This window comes from Priapulus caudatus, unplaced genomic scaffold, assembly GCF_000485595.1.
Source record: "Priapulus caudatus unplaced genomic scaffold, Priapulus_caudatus-5.0.1 Scaffold553, whole genome shotgun sequence".
In the NCBI taxonomy this organism is placed as follows: domain Eukaryota; kingdom Metazoa; phylum Priapulida; class Priapulimorpha; order Priapulimorphida; family Priapulidae; genus Priapulus; species Priapulus caudatus.
Genome location: NW_014577614.1, coordinates 66,222 through 84,933, shown reverse-complemented (window position 1 = coordinate 84,933; position 18,712 = coordinate 66,222). Strand labels below are relative to the sequence as shown.

The following is an 18,712-nucleotide window of genomic DNA, read 5'->3' as shown; positions in this document are numbered from 1 at the left end:
AGACAGTAGGTTGACGACGCCCCTGGTACAGGCTAACATTGCAATTCCAGAACAGCCCAAATTCCTTCATAACTGCGAGGCATTGTCACTTAAGGACACGCCATGTACACGAAGGTCCAGCTGCAAGCTTTATACACTCCCCAACAAGCTTACAATGAAGACTGCCCACATCTGAATAGATCTGATGCGATGTACGCAGATATTCGCTCTGGCTGAGCGAGTCGGTGCCTAAGCCAAGTTCCACTTTGAGCTAGCTGGATATAATGGCCCATGTCATTGGTGCTTCTCTTGCTGCCGGTCACATCAAGTCACTTTCGTGTAAGCGTAAACTTTCATTGTTCGGTGAAATCCCATGACGCAGGATCATGCCTCTGGATGTTTGCCCTAGATCACACGCCACTACTCCAGGTGCGCTTCCCGTAGCAATCCGTGGACATGGTCCTAGATGTCCTAGCATGAATTCAAGTCTGGAACTTCGTGGCTGCACAAAACCAGCAGACAAGTTTTCTGCTATTGGCATTGCCAGCTTCCCTGAGCAAATCAATGCAATGGTGAAGGTTCTGTGCTGGGTATATGGACTGACAGGCAATCCAAGGGAGCATCAGACGTCTGCGATGCTAGCAAGGCCAGAAATTGCAGCATTAACTCAGTGAGTTCTGAGGAACAGGCCATTAAGCAACAGATGGTGGAGGCTGTTGGACACTAGACCCTCTCACCGGAGCAGCAACCTGGAAGTGCAGCCGCATTCGCTGAAGAGTATAATGGCCTTGTGACAGCCTGCTGAAGAGATCGCGGAATGCTTTCTATGAAAATCAGCATGACTACTATGTTATAACACAAGCGGACATCCATGCGACACCAAGATGCTGAACTTGTGAGAATGATATTGAGACCCTTTGGTGAGAAGCAGTACTAAGTTTGCTGACGTAGAAAGGTTAGAACGGATTACCACCCTGTCCACAGCACACTTCACAAAGAAACCAAGTTGCCACTTTTCAGTAAGCACCGGTAAGTTAAGTCAAACAGAAGCACGTCGCCTGCACTGAGAGTGACTGTACGGTCTCTTTTCGAGGCTGTACATCTCCTGGTCAACTCGAGATGAGGACATCAACAAATTTCTTCTCCCATGGATGCAGCAGCCCACGCCAGCTTGTCAAACTGGAAGGAAAAATCGGTTTGGGTTGTTACAGCGTCTTTACTTCGCTGCTGGATCAAATCCTGGCCTCTTAAAACAAATAGTGTGCTGTGAGCTGATGCCCAACATATTTTTTCGATGGCTGCAGCTGTGGTTCAATGCGTAAATCCTGGGACATCAAGAACATTTAAAGAGTATGCAAAAAGGTTTTGCCCATTTACATCCTGCTGAACTCGGAATGCGACGCGCATCGACCTTGTCTGGGAGATATACCTACCTGGCCAGGCCTGAAAGCCTCACTCGACAGAATATAGAGGAACAAGGTCAGGGAAAAGGGTGTCTCGCTTCTACTGTGATGCCAAATATGGAAGACTTTCCTTCAAGTCAATGAGAATCAAACCCCGAATTATTTGCCTTTCCTTGTCACGCGTAGGCTGTTTCACATTCATGCTAGCAGCAAGGCCAAAGAACTGTATGCAAAACAGTTGGAAGTGGGTCCTGTGTTCTCCTGTCGAGTTCATTGGGCCCGCCTTGCCCCATGTCACAAAGAGGAGACAGGAGCAGCTTGATACTTGTCTACTTCTGCATGGTGGCAGATGCTGTGCAAAAGGCGTGACATACGTACATTGCTACTGGTGATCGTAGTGTGGTACTGGCTGTGGCTTAGTTGGTCTGCCAAGATAGTCGCTGATGATTCTGTTGGTGTTGCGGTTGGTGTTGGCCTTCAATGCGTTCCCGGTACATAGATGTTACGAATGCTTGCCACAATGAATTCCAACACAGCTGTCTCACTGCTCCAGTCTTTCACGCTTTCACCGGATGTGAAAGGTATCTGCATCTTTGCTGGCAGAGCGAAAGAAGGACTGCCTGGGAACTTGGAGAAGTCTTTCCAGGTGATAATGATGCTTTCATGTTGAACCTCCTATTGCATGCCGAGTGCAGATCAGTGAAGGATCAATGTTAATTGCTAGAGGTTTTGTCGCGTGCTGCCTGCTTATGGACCGAACAGTGGCAGAACACGGAAGTGAATGGATGCCAGGGAACAGCGCTGTCCCAGAAGTCTTAGAACTCACGAGAACAAATCCCCAACCACAGGCCGCACATCAAGCGCTTCTTGCTACCAGACCCAACTTGTTTGGAACCAGGCTTGGTAATGGATCCAGAGATTCCGACATTGACTGGGTGACAAAGGAAACAAACTGGCGTGGCAGCCTTCTTTGGACACTATCCTAGGCTAAAGCAGCCAAAATGCGTTGCAATGAATTGATCTGTCGCGTGCGAGATAAGCATGATGCATCTGGACGCCTGAGTGTGCAAAGCTGTCTCTGTGCTGTGCGTGTGTAGCTGTGTGCTGCTTGTGTCGTGACTGGGCTGTGTGTGATTTCTGGTTCTGTTTTTGAACATTACCAATAGGATATTCTGTGACTTTATGAAAGCTAATTCGGCCTTGACCTGGGCACTAATCTGCCTGTCTTGAGTGTTAGCGATCTCAAAGGTATACTCAAATGAATGCGTCATCCCCAATTTAGTTGGAATCTGCACACCTTAAATGTTTTCTTCTACGCTGCTCTTGGTTGTTCCAAAATTAAAGCGCGTTTGAACATTAAGACACGGTGGACTGGCCGGCCATCTTTGGATTTGACCTCTCACGGTCCTTCAGAGGTCAAATTGAACTTCCCTCCCAATCTGTAAAATAAACTCATGGGTATAATATAACTATGCTGAATTGTTCATGCCCTTTTCTCCTAATATTGTACAATTGTTGTGGATTATCATGCTGCCACTAGCGGTCACGCGCTGCGTCTGAGTAAAATCGTGCTATAATTCATATACTATACTCATTAATGCGCGGACAAGTAGGAAAAAAACCCATTTTGGGTTTTTAAAACACCCATCGACCAATGAAGTTGCACCAATATATATTTAGAATCGCTCTAATAGAGAATAAGCATCGGGGGAAAAACTGTATACGTACGGACATTTATATATGACAGCCACACCGAACTTAGAACCTGAGACATCAATAATTTAATAGTATATGGTATAGGGTCTATGTCCCCAGGGTATACGGAACTTACCCTGGTGGCCTATTATGATATTGGTTAGGGTTAGGTTTTCGGCGTTGGGTTAGGAGTAGGCGTAGGCGACTCCAGATCCCTAGATCAGTTAGTGGGGAGTAAGGCGAGTACGGTCCGGCATATTAGCATAGTACCAGGGTACGTGTCCGTATACCCCACCGGTACCCAGAGGTACGTTCGCGCAGTATTCGGGGGGGGGACACAGACCTCTCAGCAGTTAATATGGAGTAAATGACAAAAAGCTTTTGTTATATAACGAGCATGTACAATTGGTTGGCACTTTTCGTTCAAAGACTCTTTGATAAACAATGTTTTCGTGTTTTCTCTGGCTGCAAATTATGTAGAGATTCGTGGAGTATCGACTTGTTAGCTCCCACGGTACAGCTATCTTGTGAGATCGTACGCCGGAATTAAAGAAATTGATATTATACGTATAGATAGAGACAGTTGGCCAGCGAGTGGGGTCATGTGTCACCTGGATCTTGATTGTAGTGAATGCTTGAGCGTGCAACATGCACATGAAATTAAGAAATTTTTGTAATTGAATCAGAAAATGCATAGCTTTGGAATGGTACAATGCTTCTCAGAATCGTAGCATCTGAACCGAAAATGTGAATGAGAGTGAGGAGACCTCTGAACTGGCCGTGGTTATGTTCTGTTTTGGTTTCGATTTTCGGTTTTCGGGTTCGCATATGCCAGCAGCTGATGCAGATCATGAGTGGGAGTCGGCTTAAGAAAATCAATAGGTTATAGGCCTGGTGCTGACATACTTGTGTGAAGATTCCGAATGGGAAGGGGTTTTCACGATTTTTTCGTGCGAGTTTGAAGGTTTGACAGGTTTTTTTCAGTACGAAACACGCCCGGGGTAGATAAGAGATGGTCCCTAGTTGAAATGCATCAGAATCCGCTTGGCGGTTTGACCGCCTATAGGCGAAAGATAATACATACAACATAGATACTACATACGAACTCATATATATTAGACTAGCTTGAGCGTACCGCCTGTGCGTGAGGTAAAATCGTGCTACTAATTCTTCGTACTAATAATGGGACCGTAGGAACATTGGAGTAAAAACTCGACAATAAATGCCACACAATATTCAATATTAGAAATCGCTTTATAGATAATAAGATGGAAGAAAAAACTGGTCTTAGGTATGACATTTATATGACAGCACACCCACAATTTAGAAACCTGGGACGGAATAGTAATATGGCTCATAGTCATAGGGTCTATGTCCCAGCGTATACCGGGAACGTACCCTGGATGACTATTTGTATGGTTAGGAGTAGGGTTACGGCGTTAGGCGATAGGCGTAGGCGGATCCCTAGACTCGGTAGTGGGGTAGGCGATGTGATACTGTCCGGCATATTAGATAGTTAACAGGGTCGTTGCGCGTTTACCCACCGTACCCAGACGCGTACGTTCCGCAGTATACGGGGGGGGGGGCACGACCCTACTCAGCAGGTAATATGGAGTAAATATGACAAAAAGCTCTTGTTAATATTAACAGCATGTAGGAATGGGTTGAGATTTTCGTTTTCAAGACGTTCTGATAAACAATGTTTTTCGTGTTATTTATCCTGGATCGGAATATGTGGGAGATTTCGGTGGCGTATCGAACTGTTAAGCTTCCCACGATGCAGCTATCCAGTTGTTGAGATCGTAGCCGAATAAAGGAAATTCCACATTATTAGTATAGATCAGGAGGCCAGCGGGTGGGGTCTGTGTCCACATGGATACTTGTCTAGTGATGCTTTTGGCGTGCAAACCTGACATTGAAATTAAAAAATTTTTGTATTGAATCAGAAAATGCCATAGCTTTGGCAATGCGTAGAATGCATTCTCGTCGTAGCATCTGCAACGAAAACTTCTGAACTGAGGTGGCGGTAGTAGTACCTCTGAACTGCGTCGTGGTTTGCTCTGTTTTAGTTTACGATTCGCGTTTCGAGGCAGCTGATGAGATCATGAGGTGAGGCAAGAAATTCAATATCATAGGCTGTGTCTGACATTTGTTGAAGAAGATTTGCCGAATTGCGGGGTTTGGTTTTTCCGATTTTTCGGCGAGTTGACGGTTGTGGACAGGCTTTTTTTTCGAGTCTACGAACACGCCCGGTTAAGAGACGCGCCCTGTGAAAAATTGCATCCACGATCGTTTGGCGCGATATGGCCCGCCATATAGGGAAGATACACTACCATACATATTACCATACGATACGAATTCAAATAGTATGATTAGATGTATTGGTCATCGGAGATAATGGTGGGATACGGTAACAAATCAGGTAGGCGTAGCCAGGATTTTCAAAGTTGTAGAGCACGGCTATCTGAGCGGAGCGTTACAGAAATTTTTTAGGTTTTTACAAACCCCCAGTGGCGGAAACGGCCCTTCCGAGTGTTCAATACTGGTTGCCTTGGCTACTTGCTATTGAGACACCTATTTCAATATCACTTTAAACCCAAAAACAAAGAGTTAAAATAGTTGTACGAACGAGTTAAAAATGTATTAAAAACACTGACAAGATCGGTCCTGTCTTTTTCGAAGCGGGTTTAGAGTGTTGAATGAAACGGGCACGCGATAGAAATGACCGCCTAGTGACAAGAAGAATAGCGTTCACTAATTTAGCCCATATTTTTGCTACGTTTCATTTCAATGTTTTTTCCTGTCTAGACTCTTAAACTCGATCCGCCGAAGCTTATGATTTTGGAATTATGGCGCTGTTTTAAAAAAAGAATAAACTTTGCAAAAAGTGTAGGCACGGGGCCTACAGTTGTACATACTGGCTCGCCCCTGGCAAATATAATAACGAGGTTGCACATGCACTTCTCACACGGACAAATTGCTATGCACACCGGGCACACACGTGCGCACACACGCACGAAGGAACGCATGAACGGTCATGCGAACGACGACGCACATGCGCACGCCGCACTCGCACGCACCGCGCACGCGCACGCGCACGCCGACACACGCACCGCGCCACACGCACACGACACACGCCGCACTGCACAACACATCACACACGCACATACACATACACACACGCGCGCTGTTGACTACAACCGCCACGTGCAACACAGGAACACGTATCACCGGCGAACACGCGTTACGCACGCACACACGTCGCACACACCCGCGCTCACGACACACGCGCTCATCGGACTACGTCGCACACAACGCGCTCACGCACACACGCGCTCAGCACACGCGTCGCACAACAGCGCTCTCACGCACACACGTCGCACACACGTCGGCTTCGACGCCACATGCGCTCGAAGCCGACACACGATCGTACACACGCGCTCAACGCACAACGTCGCCACACGCGCTCACGCACACACGTCGCACACACGCGCTCACGAACCACCGCGCTCACACACACAGTCGAACGCAACACACATCGCCACACGCGCTCACGACACACATCACACACGCTCTCAGCACACACTCGCGTCATGCACACACTCGCATCACACCGCGCTCAGAACACCGCCACACGCGCTCAGACACCATCGCACACACGCGCTCACGCCACACACGTGCGCACACACGCTGCTCACGCAACACGGTCGAAACACACGTACACACGGTCACGAAACATCGCACACACGCGCGCTTCACGCACACACGCGCTCAACAGAAAACCGTCGCACCACACACGCTCACGCACACACATCGCACACACCTCCCCCCGCGGCACGCTCGATGCACACACATTCACACACGCGCTCTAGCACACACGCGCTCAAGCACACAGTCACACACACGCGGCTCAGCACCACGCGCTCATGCACACACATCGACCCACGCGCTCACGCACACACATTCGCACCACACGCGAGCTCACGCACACATCGCACACACGCGCTCACGCTTTCCATCACGGCGCTCAGCCCACACACTCGCGCGAACGCACACACGTCGTGCCCACGCGCTCACGCACACGTCGCACACACGTCCACAACACACGCGCTCACGCACACAGTCTCACATAACGCGCTCACGCACGACAACGTCACACACACCGCGTCTCACGCACACACCGCGCTTCACGCACACACGCGCTCACGCACACACATCACCACACACACTGCTCAGCAACATGCGCTCACGCCACACACTGCGCTCCGCACACACGTCGCAATGTACGCGCTCACGCCACACACGCGGCTCACGCCACACCACGCGACCGCACGCGACACACCGCCTCACTGCCACCACGCTCAGCAACACACGCGCTCACGCACACACGTTCGCGCCACGCGCTCCGCAAACGTCGCACACAGGCGCTCATCGCACACACATCACACCACTGGGCTCAGCCCAACGCGCTCCGCACCACATCGCACAACGCGCTCAACTGACACACACAGCGCTCACGCACACACGCGCTCACGAATCACACGCGTTCACGTACCACACGCGCTCCACCCAACACGTCGCACACACAGTCGCACTCACGCGCTCACGCACAGCAACGCGCTCACCGCAACCGCGTTCACGCCACAACACGCGCTCCGCACACACTGCGCTTCAGTAGACACGCGTCGCACCCGACGCTCACGATACACGTCGCACACACATACATCGCAATACGCGCTCACGCAACACACGTCGAATCACACACGCGTTCAGCCACACACGCACGGCAAACACGGTCACACACACGCCGTCATCGCGCACACACGTCGCACACACGCGCTCGCGCACACACGTCGCACACACGCGCTCGCGCACACACGTTACACACACGCGCTCACGCACACACGTCGCACACACGCGCTCGCGCACACATGTCGCACACACGCGCTCACGCACACACGTCACACACACGCGCTCACGCACACATGTCGCACACACGCGCTCACGCACACACATCACACACACACGATCAGCACACACGCGCGCTCACGCACACACGCGCTTACGCACACACGTCACATACACACGCTCACACGCGCTCACGCGATGAAGAAGAGATAGAAAAGGGGGGTAAAGGAGGAAGATAAGGTAGGAATTGTGAAAAGGAGAGACAGAGGGAGACGAAGAGGCGGGAATGGGGGAAGGGAGTCAGTACAGGGGGATAATGAGAGAGAAACGAACAAAGATCGGTTGAGAGCCGCCACGGCAGGAGACAAGATGACAAGACACACGACAACCGAAGAAACATATTCGTGATATAGTGTGCTGCGAATGCGGCTGCTGTTGTTTTTGCTGCTACTACGGTTGCTACTAACTGACTGTCGATTGTACTGGTACTGTTAATGTTGCTGCTGCTGCTGCTACGTACGGTTGATCGCAGGAAATGGTATTTGAATCACTTCTGAGTACATGACTGTACAGCCTTCATTCTGACTACGACAATTCTCTTTTAGTAGAACAATTTATTTTTTTAATTTTGCTCCAAAATCTAGGGGGCAGCTGCCCCCCCCCACACAGGCTACGGCTGGTTTCTACTGCTATGACTGGTGTTTGTGTTGGTGTTGGTGCTTTTACACGAAAGCACCGAAATACTGCATCTATTAAACGCCGTAGCACTCCTGCAGATGATGTCTATGATCAAAGACAGATTCAATCTATATACAATAGTTAATCTATTAACTCGGTTGCTCTGTCTGATACTCTACACTCAGGTGCTTAAAACGAACAACTTAACAGATAACGTACAGCAATCGGATTTTTTCATGCAATGTCTATACTTTATTACACTTACATTATACTTTCTAAGCAATGATGAAAAAGCCATTTCCATGCTTATGCTTGGTATTGTAGAATCGACAGCCAAGTGTTCATACATTCGTTTCATATACACTTTGTTTAAACTACAGAAAGAAATGCATGATAATATTGTATACAATACAAATACGTGCTACAAAAATAATATAAATTACTATGCGTTCATGACTATATTGAACGTTAACATCTTTTAATCTATAACTGACAAGTAAGTTATGGATTATAATTAGTTTGGAATTCTGTATACAGCCGATTGTAACTTTACGTTAGAGCAAAAGTGTATGAAGACGTCAAACTGTCAGCAGAAATGTGAGCTAATTATAGTGGCAAGATTTGCTCAATATTGAAAGAGAAATTGGATTCCTACCGCCGAGGCGTAATACATATCAGAAAACTACTGAGTATTACTTAGAATCACTTGGCATTCGGGGCCTATTTGGAATTTACTGAGCATGGACACCAGTAATGAATCGATGTAACGAACCTATAACGTACTTATTCAGTACAACCTATTGGCGATACGTCACGTCTCTAGTAAACACTCATTAATATCGTATATTAACTTTATTTATAACTTCACAGGGGGTCTAACTTTAGAGCCAGTGTAAGTGCTTACGCAGAGAAAACTAGTGACAGGAATGTTCGGCATGGGAATCAGAATGGAATCATATACACTGGCTATAGTGGAGGGTAGAAACTTCTACTTGAGCGCGTATATATTATATTGAGGACACATTCGCGCACGTACTGAGCGACCAACAAGTTCTATATTTACCATTTTACGCGTATATACAACTAGAAACAAAAATATATCGTATTTCAAACGAGCTACGTGTGCTTAATGTAACTCTGTTAAAAATAAGCGCCTGCATTAGCAGTGACAGAATGACTGCTGACGTGATCGACACAGCAGTAGGCTATGCCTTACTGTTGTTGACATAGCCTCGCATTATTACAAAGGCTATTAACGATGAAAACATATATCGTCTGCCGTTAATGATACTGATGCGATGCCTGTGCTATCAGCTGCACGCGATTTCATTGATCCCTCTAGCAGCAAATTGATGTATCTATGCTGCGTGCATACCATCGCATAGAACTGTGACGCTGACAAATGAATATGGTTTGGTCATAACAAACTCAGATGAAAACAGTTGAATTATTACAGCCCTGGTAATGGATGGTAGCTACGAGATGCTATTCATTGAGACTTCATGTTGACTGTTGAGGTTCTTGCTCCATGAACTACCGTGTTGCCTGGTAAAGCCACTGATGTGACTTTCTGGCTTCTGCTGCCTGGGCTCTTTACAGGTAGGTTCTGGAATAACACAGTTTCATGATTTACACAAGGGCATGCCCATGGATGCATGCACTGCACACAAAGTAAAGTTACAGCAGGCACATTGACACAGTCGCCTCCTGCTCATGTCTCGCATTACTGACATGACTGCCCTCCCCGTTCCCTCCTTTCTCACTGTCTGGTAACCTACGTGTCATCGTCTTTCTTCTGCGTGGCGACTACGAGGGTGAGGGAGTCGCCAGGCCCCAGGATGACCTCCTTTAGCACCTCCTGTGCTTGCGTGAGTGTGATGCCTAGCAGAGATCGCCCGTTCACCATCATCAGCTGGCTGCCCTTTTCCAGACCACCTGCATCGATATAATAATGATATAGAGTAGACGTACATACCATGTGGGGTATCGCATCGTGTTATATCTATCGTATATATATTATATACATTGTATATACATTATCGTATTTATATGTTGGAGTCAGCACTCACACCTAGGTTGGGGATTCATCTTTTCAATATCTCTAGGGTTTGCTCAGCATATTGAACTCACAGTCTTCGATGTAAGGATAGTGCTGCATGCTGCTGTACGCACTCGGTATGCGTAATAGGCCATGTATATTTAAAAGTAGCATGCCTACAGTTCAGCTGTCCCAGCCTCACAGTTCTACATTACCACGTGCCCCTGCATGCCCCACATATGGACAATACCATGGCTTCCCCGCTTCCTACCGTCCCACTGCCTGCAACCTCTTCGACTCACCGTATTTGTAAATGCTCCCAGTCGGGAAGATCTCAGCGACCACGACTCTGCCGTTGTGCTTTTTCGAGTCCGTCCCGCCTTCCAACGCGACACCCAGCGGTCCCTCCTGCACACACATCAGCCAGCATTACTAATCACAGCAATGACAGTCACCTTCTTATGTGACCAAAAGCACGACACGTGTCACGAATCACAGGCTATATGATTCCTGATTATGCTGCTCCCCATCACAATGAAACTAACGGACACATGGAAGTTTAACACAGCCTGTCGTTGGTAACTTAACAAAATTACTCGACGAAAACTTGAAAAACTTACGAAAATACAATTCATTTGGCTGTATATGAAATCAGCGCTTGGATCTATTATATTAGTATTACAAACTATTTTTCAACTAATCTATACCATGATAACAGCAATACTCACTCTCTGTTATTAGTTTCGTCCATATTGCAAGGGCAGCAAGAGAAGAAACACATACAGCTAGTCATAACGACTTAACAAATAATGAATAAAACCTCGTCTGTGACACAGTGGAAACTAAGTTGACTTTAATTGGATTTTAATTTTACCATAATAAATATGACAATAGCCTAGGAGCGTACGTAGCTAACCCGTTTTTCCTGGAGAGGCACAGCCATGTGTATGGTGTGTTCTGGGAAGGTGACCGCCATTAACCATGTACTGTATCTACTTTATACTGAGGGGGGGGGCAACCGCCCCTTGCCCCCGCTAGCTACGGCCCTGCCTTAGATTCTAAAATCTTAATTATAAGGTGCAGATTCAGAAAGTGGAATGATGGAATGAGGAAGCAGTGTTGTGATGGTGACGATTGTGTCAGCTCACGTTGCTTGAGACATTGCTAAAAATGTGACAGGCAGCTCACCTTGGTGTAAGTCAGCGTCTTCAGTTCTCTACCGTTGACCTGCGAGGGCGTGAACTGCATAAATGTAGTTTGCCATGTAATCAAAAAAATAACCATGTAACGCATAATAAACATTAGAATAAAATCATGACATCTATAACTAGAAATAACCGTTAAAACGCATAACAGTCACCATACAGCTACACTGATAAATAAACATTTTCACTCACCAATTTGCACAAGTCCACCTTTTCTGGGTCTGCCAAATTTGTACTGAAAAAAACATAATAACACACATAGCAAGATGAAATGCCACCACTACGTCCTCATGACCAATTTTGCACCAAATCAAAGAATTGTAGACAACAGACTTACAAGACAAGACTACAAGACACAGAATCACAGAACTAGTGTAAAGACTAATAGGACTCCCCAGAACCATCTGGTGACCATACAGCTAGCTTACCTTTTAAGCTTTGTACTGCGTCCCTGCTCAGACGAGTAACCACTGCTGCCAGAGGCAGACGAAAGGCTGTCAATCTGCATGTAACTGCTCTTCTCTATTTGTTGACCGCTGTTCATTCGCTGACCAATGCTCGTTCGTTGGCTGTTGTCTGCTCGTTGGCTGCCGTTCATGCGCTTAACTCCATCCGACCGCTGGCCACTGCTCTTGGCCTCCATGGGGAGCAGGGTAACGGGACGATGGCTACTCGCATTAGACTGTAATAGCAAGACGGATATTATAACTAATTCTCTCTCACGCATGCACGTACGCACATACGCACGCACGCACGCACGCACGCATGCACACACGTGCGCACACACGTGCGCACACACGCACGCACACACACACACACGTGCGCACACACGCACGCACACACACACACGTGCGCACACACACACACACACACAAAGATTGACACTCCCATTTCCATACCAAAACTCAGCCTCACATCCACAGATCCACAGGCATTCTCACATACATAACTAGACAGATTGCACTCACGGAGTGCATACCTCCGCAGACGACATACGCCATACGCCATACGACTCACGAACACACGAATAACCCACGATATACGCCAGTGTACTGACATGTACACGCTCCCATGTAACATGTATGTGTTACGAGCTGGCTCGCTGGGCTCGCTGGTTTGCTGACTCGCTGGCTCGCTGGGTGATATCGATCGACCGCCAACGACATACGCCATACGCCATACGACTCGACGTGCTAATATCGATCGCGCGAACACACGAACACACTAAAGCTAAAGTCACACTGGGGCCGGACTGTCCACGGATTACCGCGGATGGGGCAGGATCTCCCCGGACCGTAAAATTTATAATCCGTGGCAATCCGGGTGAAAAAAAGCATCATCGGGCCGGATCGGGCCGGACCAGCACGGCAGCGCCACGGACCATCCTGGATTGAGCCCGGATAAAGCCGGCCCCAGCACGGAGTCACTACGGACCGCCCCGGACCGCCTCCCTATCTCATGTATAGCCTAACACCCTATCTCCTGTATAGCCTAACCCCCAATCTCTGCACCTCCTGACCAGGCTCTGCGACTGTTTCACTTAGTGAAAAGGTAACGTGTGGCCTTTCCAGCTATGGCTTACATGTTACCTTCAGTTGGAACTACGTCCCGTAGTTCCCCCACCCAGCCTCCCCCTGTTCGATATGTTTTTACTTTCGCGTTATGGCTCGAGATTTGGTTTGACATATTCGGGTTCGCTTTTGGCAATGTATATTTGCTTTCACCTGCGCGGGAGGGAATATAGCAGTCCGCTGGTATTCAAATACCGGGCCACGTAACCTACGGCGGCATGCACCCTCCTATACTCCACCTTGCCACATGCTTGCAAGGTGACCCCCCACAGACCGTTACTGCTCAACGTTATTGCTCAACAACAGTCACTGCAAAATTTATCGGCCGTGTCCAAAAACTTTCCAATCAATCTCTCGTAGCCCGAGCGCAGGGCGCGACGTTTTTGCATAATTTACATGACGGGTTAATTGCTAAACTTGCTGGAATTTAGGTCCACGCTCGATCGGATTCAAAACCCGAGCAATTATAGACGAGAAAACATAGTAGTAATAACTCCAGCATGTGGTGACTGTTCACTGTCTACGATACCTTTTGACAGGGCGCAGTCACGAGACACGCCGATGCCAAGTCAAGGTTATACACGTAGTAAAGTCAACATAACTTCCATCTATCACACAAACGCGCGCGCGCGCACACACACACGCGCGCACGCACGCACGCACGCACGCACGCACTTCTCTCTCTCTCTCTCTCTCTCTCTCTCTCTCTCTCTCTCTCTCTCTCTCTCTCTCTCTACAATGTTCCTTTCTTCCAACGTCACGCTCTCCCTTCCTCTTCCCCTCACTCTATCTCATTTTCTAACCGTGTAGACGCGATATAGTATTACTTACAATTTAACAGGTAGCATTCCAATGCCTGCAAAAAAAACAAATGCGTGGTAATCAGCAACCGTCACACACCCTCACTTGCTCAATGCTGGCAATGTAAATATAACCGTGTAACGCACATCGCGTGTGCACATCGTGTGTGCACGTCGCTAGACGGAGGCCCGGAAGCTCAGGCTTCAACATTATTTTCAAATAAAAAAAAAAAATGCAATTAAACAGTTGCAACGTACTTTCTACTGTGTTTCACATGTTAAAAATTCATTTTAAAACTCGCCAGCATACACCATTTTCCATGTTAGCACTTCAAAGATTTTTGGGTAAGGCCCCTCAGACCGCCACCAAGGAGAGGGGGAAACTCCCTCACACACTCTCCCCCTTTAGGGCGCTTTGCGCCTTCATGACTGGGCTTCACCATTAGTCAATCCCTGGCGACGGCCCTGACCCATGACATAATAACCTCGCGCACAACATACTCACCCTCACAGCACTGACAGACGACCCCCGCAAGCCCCACCCAACCTAGCTCTAAAACTATAGCCATTCACTCTGCCACAGGGTGTGGCAGAGCGAAGGGCTATAGTTCTAGAGCTATACCCAACCTAGCTAACCACTCATACAATGGCGCCAGCATTACCCCAAGCTGCATGGAACACCACACTCTCATACGTGTATTCCCCACTTACTTCTGACTTTCAGGATGAGGTGGGTGCGCTGGCGAATCAAACTCAGAGCTTCGTTGTGCGTCATTTTGTCCAGCGCAAAGCCGTTGACTCTGGCAATCTGGTCACCAACCCTCAGACCCTGGTTGTCGGCCTGTGACTCCCGTATGACGTCGGTAACGAAGATGTCAGTGCCATGCTCACACCCTGCAGCATCAATACACAGACTGTATTACATGCTGTATCACATGCATCACACGCTGTATTACATGCTGTATCACATGCATCACACGCTGTATCACGTGCTTTATTACATGCTGTATCACATGCATCACACGCTGTATCACGTGCTTTATTACACACTGTATCACACTGCATTACATTGTATTACATGCTGAATCACGCAACGTATCACACACTATATTAGCTACGTCTACACGACGAACCTTAACTTGAGTTAAGCGTCTACACGGGGCCTCAACACGAGTTAAGGTAACTCGAGTTAGCGTTAACTCGAGTTAGCTTAACCTCGCCAGTCGATCGAGGTTAAGCTAACTCGAGTTACCTTAACTCGAGTTAAGGCCCGTGTAAACGCTTAACTCGAGTTAGCTTAACCTACACGATAGGAGGCAGCACTAGTAGTAGTACGATGTACGTACACACGCACGCGTACTTGCACACGCACGCACACACTCATGCACGCACGTGTACGTGCACACGCACGCACGCACGCACGCACGCTCACACACACACACACACACACACACACACACACACACACACACACACACACACACACACACCCGTACCCACACGTGAACGCGCACACACATGCGCGCACGCACACGCACACGCACACGCACACACACACACACACGCACACACACACGCACACACACACACACACCTGTACCCACACGTGAACGCGCGCACACACACACACGCACACGCACACACACACGCACACACACACACACACACACACACACACACACACACACACACTCTTGTTGAACTACTAGTAAGCACTCTGTATGGTTACCGATGCTGAGCTGCTGGCTGCGGCCGCTGCCGGTGCGTCGTAGTCGTGTGTCCGTGTCTGCGTGTACGTCAGCCATGATCACCGTTGACTCTGCCATGCTACCCACACTGCTCGCACTGCAACGCACACACATACGAGTAAGCATGACGAGATGGCACAAACTCGAAACCGAGTTGAAGCATGCGTAACAAAATTTAAAAAAATTAACACTCACGACCGTTCGCTCAGCCACTCCCATATCTGAATTCACCCTCACAACCACGAGCATTCGCTACATCCTCAAACACATTCACAGCCACAAGTCGTGACCATGATATTATATATTATTATTATAAATTAGTTGTCATTAATTAATTAATATATTTAAATAGTAAATTAATTAGCATTTCATTATTAAATATAAATAAATAATATATAAATGTTTTTTATTTTAAATTATTAAATTGATTTATATTAGTTTTAACCAGAAAGGCTATGGTATATGTGTTACCTCATACGTCTTTGTCTCCCACCGGCCTGGAGGGTGCGCTCAGACTCTCTCGACTGTCTGGACTTCACCGTGCCAGTGGTCATCCGACTGGTCAGTGTGTTTACAGACTGTTGGTCACTCAGGTCAAACATATCCAGCCCCTGCAAACAAACATCGACATGCCGTCAACATTCAACATGCACGAATGCACATAACTTCCAAAGAAGCACTTGCACCTATGTACACCACGAATATTTTCAAGGTTCAAACTAACGTACAGAAATGTGTGTTTCCAGTATAAATTAAATATAAGTATGTGCACTAGACCATTTGTCAGGAACAAACATGAAGGCTTGGCCCAGGGCCCACTCTCAGAAACAAAATTTGTCTTTAAATTAGCCTCAACTTTAAGATGTTTCTGATAACGGGCCGCTGGTATAGAGCTCTGCTCTATAGTTCACATCTCCCGTGAAGACGTAAAGACATGGGAGAGTCACCTAGGGCAGCCTTGCTGGAGCACTATCTCAGTTGTCACCCACGTATCCATAGATTACCGGCACAAAACTACTAGCATCTACCACTTCACCGGGTACTTCTAACAATGCAGACTTCAGATCGGCAACTATTCCTGACGATGTTAGGTCTAACGTTTCTAACACATAAACACTTTGATATGATTGCCATCACTCACCACGCCTTTACGAACGACCAGTGACAGTTGCTTCCTCGACTTTAGGCACATCACAGCCTGTAACACACGTAAACGCTTCACATATATGTACGTCTATATACACGACAACATCGCTAAGCTTTGAAACGCTGCCGTGGCTAACGAAACAGAAAGTTTGCACGCAAAAAATCAAGTAGTTCATGTTATCGAGCTGGAAAAAAGTGTTTCTAGAGTTCGTACCGTGTCTTCTGAATCATATCAAGTGGTTCACATAATTCTCGAGAAAGAAAGAAGCAGTTCTTAGCATTTCTTGTCCACGCATCCACTAGAAACATCCACCAGTTTTCACCCTCTCTACCCCACTCAGCACAGCAATCAATTCTCCCCCCCCCCACCCCAGCGAATGCACCAGAGTAATCCAACGTCAGACAGCAGGGCGGGTGAGGTCCACGCCATTGCGAGAACGTTCCCCGGTCGGCTGAGTGAGCGCCCCCTGGCGGCAGCCGCGTCGTACGTACGTCGGCGTGCGTGATGTTGGCGAAGCTGGTGCCGTTGCATTCGATGAGCTGGTCCCCGACCTCGAGTCCCGCCTCCTCCGCCAGCCCGCCGCCGCGCGCACCCTGGATGAAGATGCCCGGGTTGTACGGCGGGCCGCTCGTCACGCTGCAAGACGACAAGAGGCTGTCACCACCCGCAAGCGATTAGCACATTACCACGCTCACTTGTTTTACGACCTCCTCCACGGTCGGACGCTAAACTCTACTGACATGATGAGAAGACATTGGCGGAAGGAAGGCACGAAGACACGGTCCTAAAGGATTTTTATAATTGCTGTTTAAAAAACTGCAATCTAGGATCCTTACTGAAACAGTTAAACAAGGGAATACCGTATGGCTTATAAACCTTGCATGAAAGAAGCTGCATGACTATGAATATTTGGAAAGTGTGCATGTATAGAAACTGTTGCCACCACCTGCAATTCGCATTTAATATCTTTTAAAGATGTATCCTAAATATTTTAATATAACTAAGAGAAGATACAAGGTATAACAGCGAAAGTAAAGGTCAAATATACACACCCACACAAACGCACGCACACACGCGGGCGCATCTGTATAAATATGTACTGCAGGCTGAAGCAATGAGCAGGGCACACATAGCATGTGCTCAGACTTGAATCAATAATTCATACACCTGCTCCAGCGTCCGCGCATCAGCCTCTTACCTGCATCCCAGTGTGTTGCCTATGACGTTGATGAACACCTTGCGGTCTGGCTGGAACTTGCCGGTCTGCTCAGATGGCTCCACGTACTTCCATGTGACGTCATCTCTCTTGTCCCTGCATGGTATACCCACAGCTACAGACGTGAATGCACATGCACACACACACAGACACAAACATACACAGACCCATGCATATGGGACCCAAACTTATACCTCCACACACCCACACTAACACTTAACTAACATTCGTTCTATCGCACTCACTTTTATTTGCTCGCTCTATCACAATTTCTCTCTCTCTCTCCCTCTCTCTCTCTCTCTCTCTCTCTCTCTCTCTCTCTCT

At 47.8% G+C, this 18,712-nt stretch overlaps 2 protein-coding genes across 3 annotated transcripts in view; both read right to left on the bottom strand.

Annotated features, from left to right (window-relative positions):
- Nucleotides 1-8,892: 8,892 nt before the first annotated feature.
- LOC106811586 (harmonin-like) lies at nucleotides 8,893-12,582 on the bottom strand. Of its 2 annotated transcripts, none has more exons than XM_014815273.1 (6): nucleotides 12,335-12,582; nucleotides 12,099-12,141; nucleotides 11,890-11,943; nucleotides 11,004-11,109; nucleotides 10,442-10,598; nucleotides 8,893-10,269 (listed from the first exon to the last, which is right to left on the bottom strand). In XM_014815273.1, exons 1-6 carry the CDS (start codon nucleotides 12,547-12,549, stop codon nucleotides 10,257-10,259), a joined length of 588 nt encoding a protein of 195 aa, XP_014670759.1. In that variant the 5' UTR covers nucleotides 12,550-12,582; the 3' UTR covers nucleotides 8,893-10,256. The 2 variants fall into 2 exon arrangements, with proteins under 2 accessions (XP_014670759.1, XP_014670760.1); XM_014815274.1 differs by having other exon boundaries at nucleotides 11,890-11,928.
- Nucleotides 12,583-14,297: 1,715 nt separating this feature from the next.
- LOC106811585 (harmonin-like) overlaps nucleotides 14,298-18,712 on the bottom strand; it is a 30,289-nt gene continuing 25,874 nt past the window's right edge. Inside the window, exons 5-6 of the mRNA XM_014815272.1 lie at nucleotides 14,989-15,171; nucleotides 14,298-14,333 (exon numbers count right to left, since the gene is read on the bottom strand). Coding sequence (XP_014670758.1) covers nucleotides 14,305-14,333; nucleotides 14,989-15,171 — 212 coding nt within the window. The 3' untranslated portion in view covers nucleotides 14,298-14,304. The remainder of the gene's footprint in view (nucleotides 14,334-14,988; nucleotides 15,172-18,712) is intronic.

Bases quoted from the DNA above. Each gene is read 5' to 3' on its own strand.
- LOC106811586 (XM_014815273.1), bottom strand. From the start codon at position 12,549: ATGGAGGCCAAGAGCAGTGGCCAGCGGTCGGATGGAGTTAAGCGCATG. The intron at 11,110-11,889 runs GTGAGCTGCCTG...ATGTGTGTGCAG, and splicing joins AGACGCTGACTTACACCAAG to GAGGGACCGCTGGGTGTCGC. The intron at 10,599-11,003 runs GTGAGTCGAAGA...ATATCGATGCAG, and splicing joins TGGGAGCATTTACAAATACG to GTGGTCTGGAAAAGGGCAGC.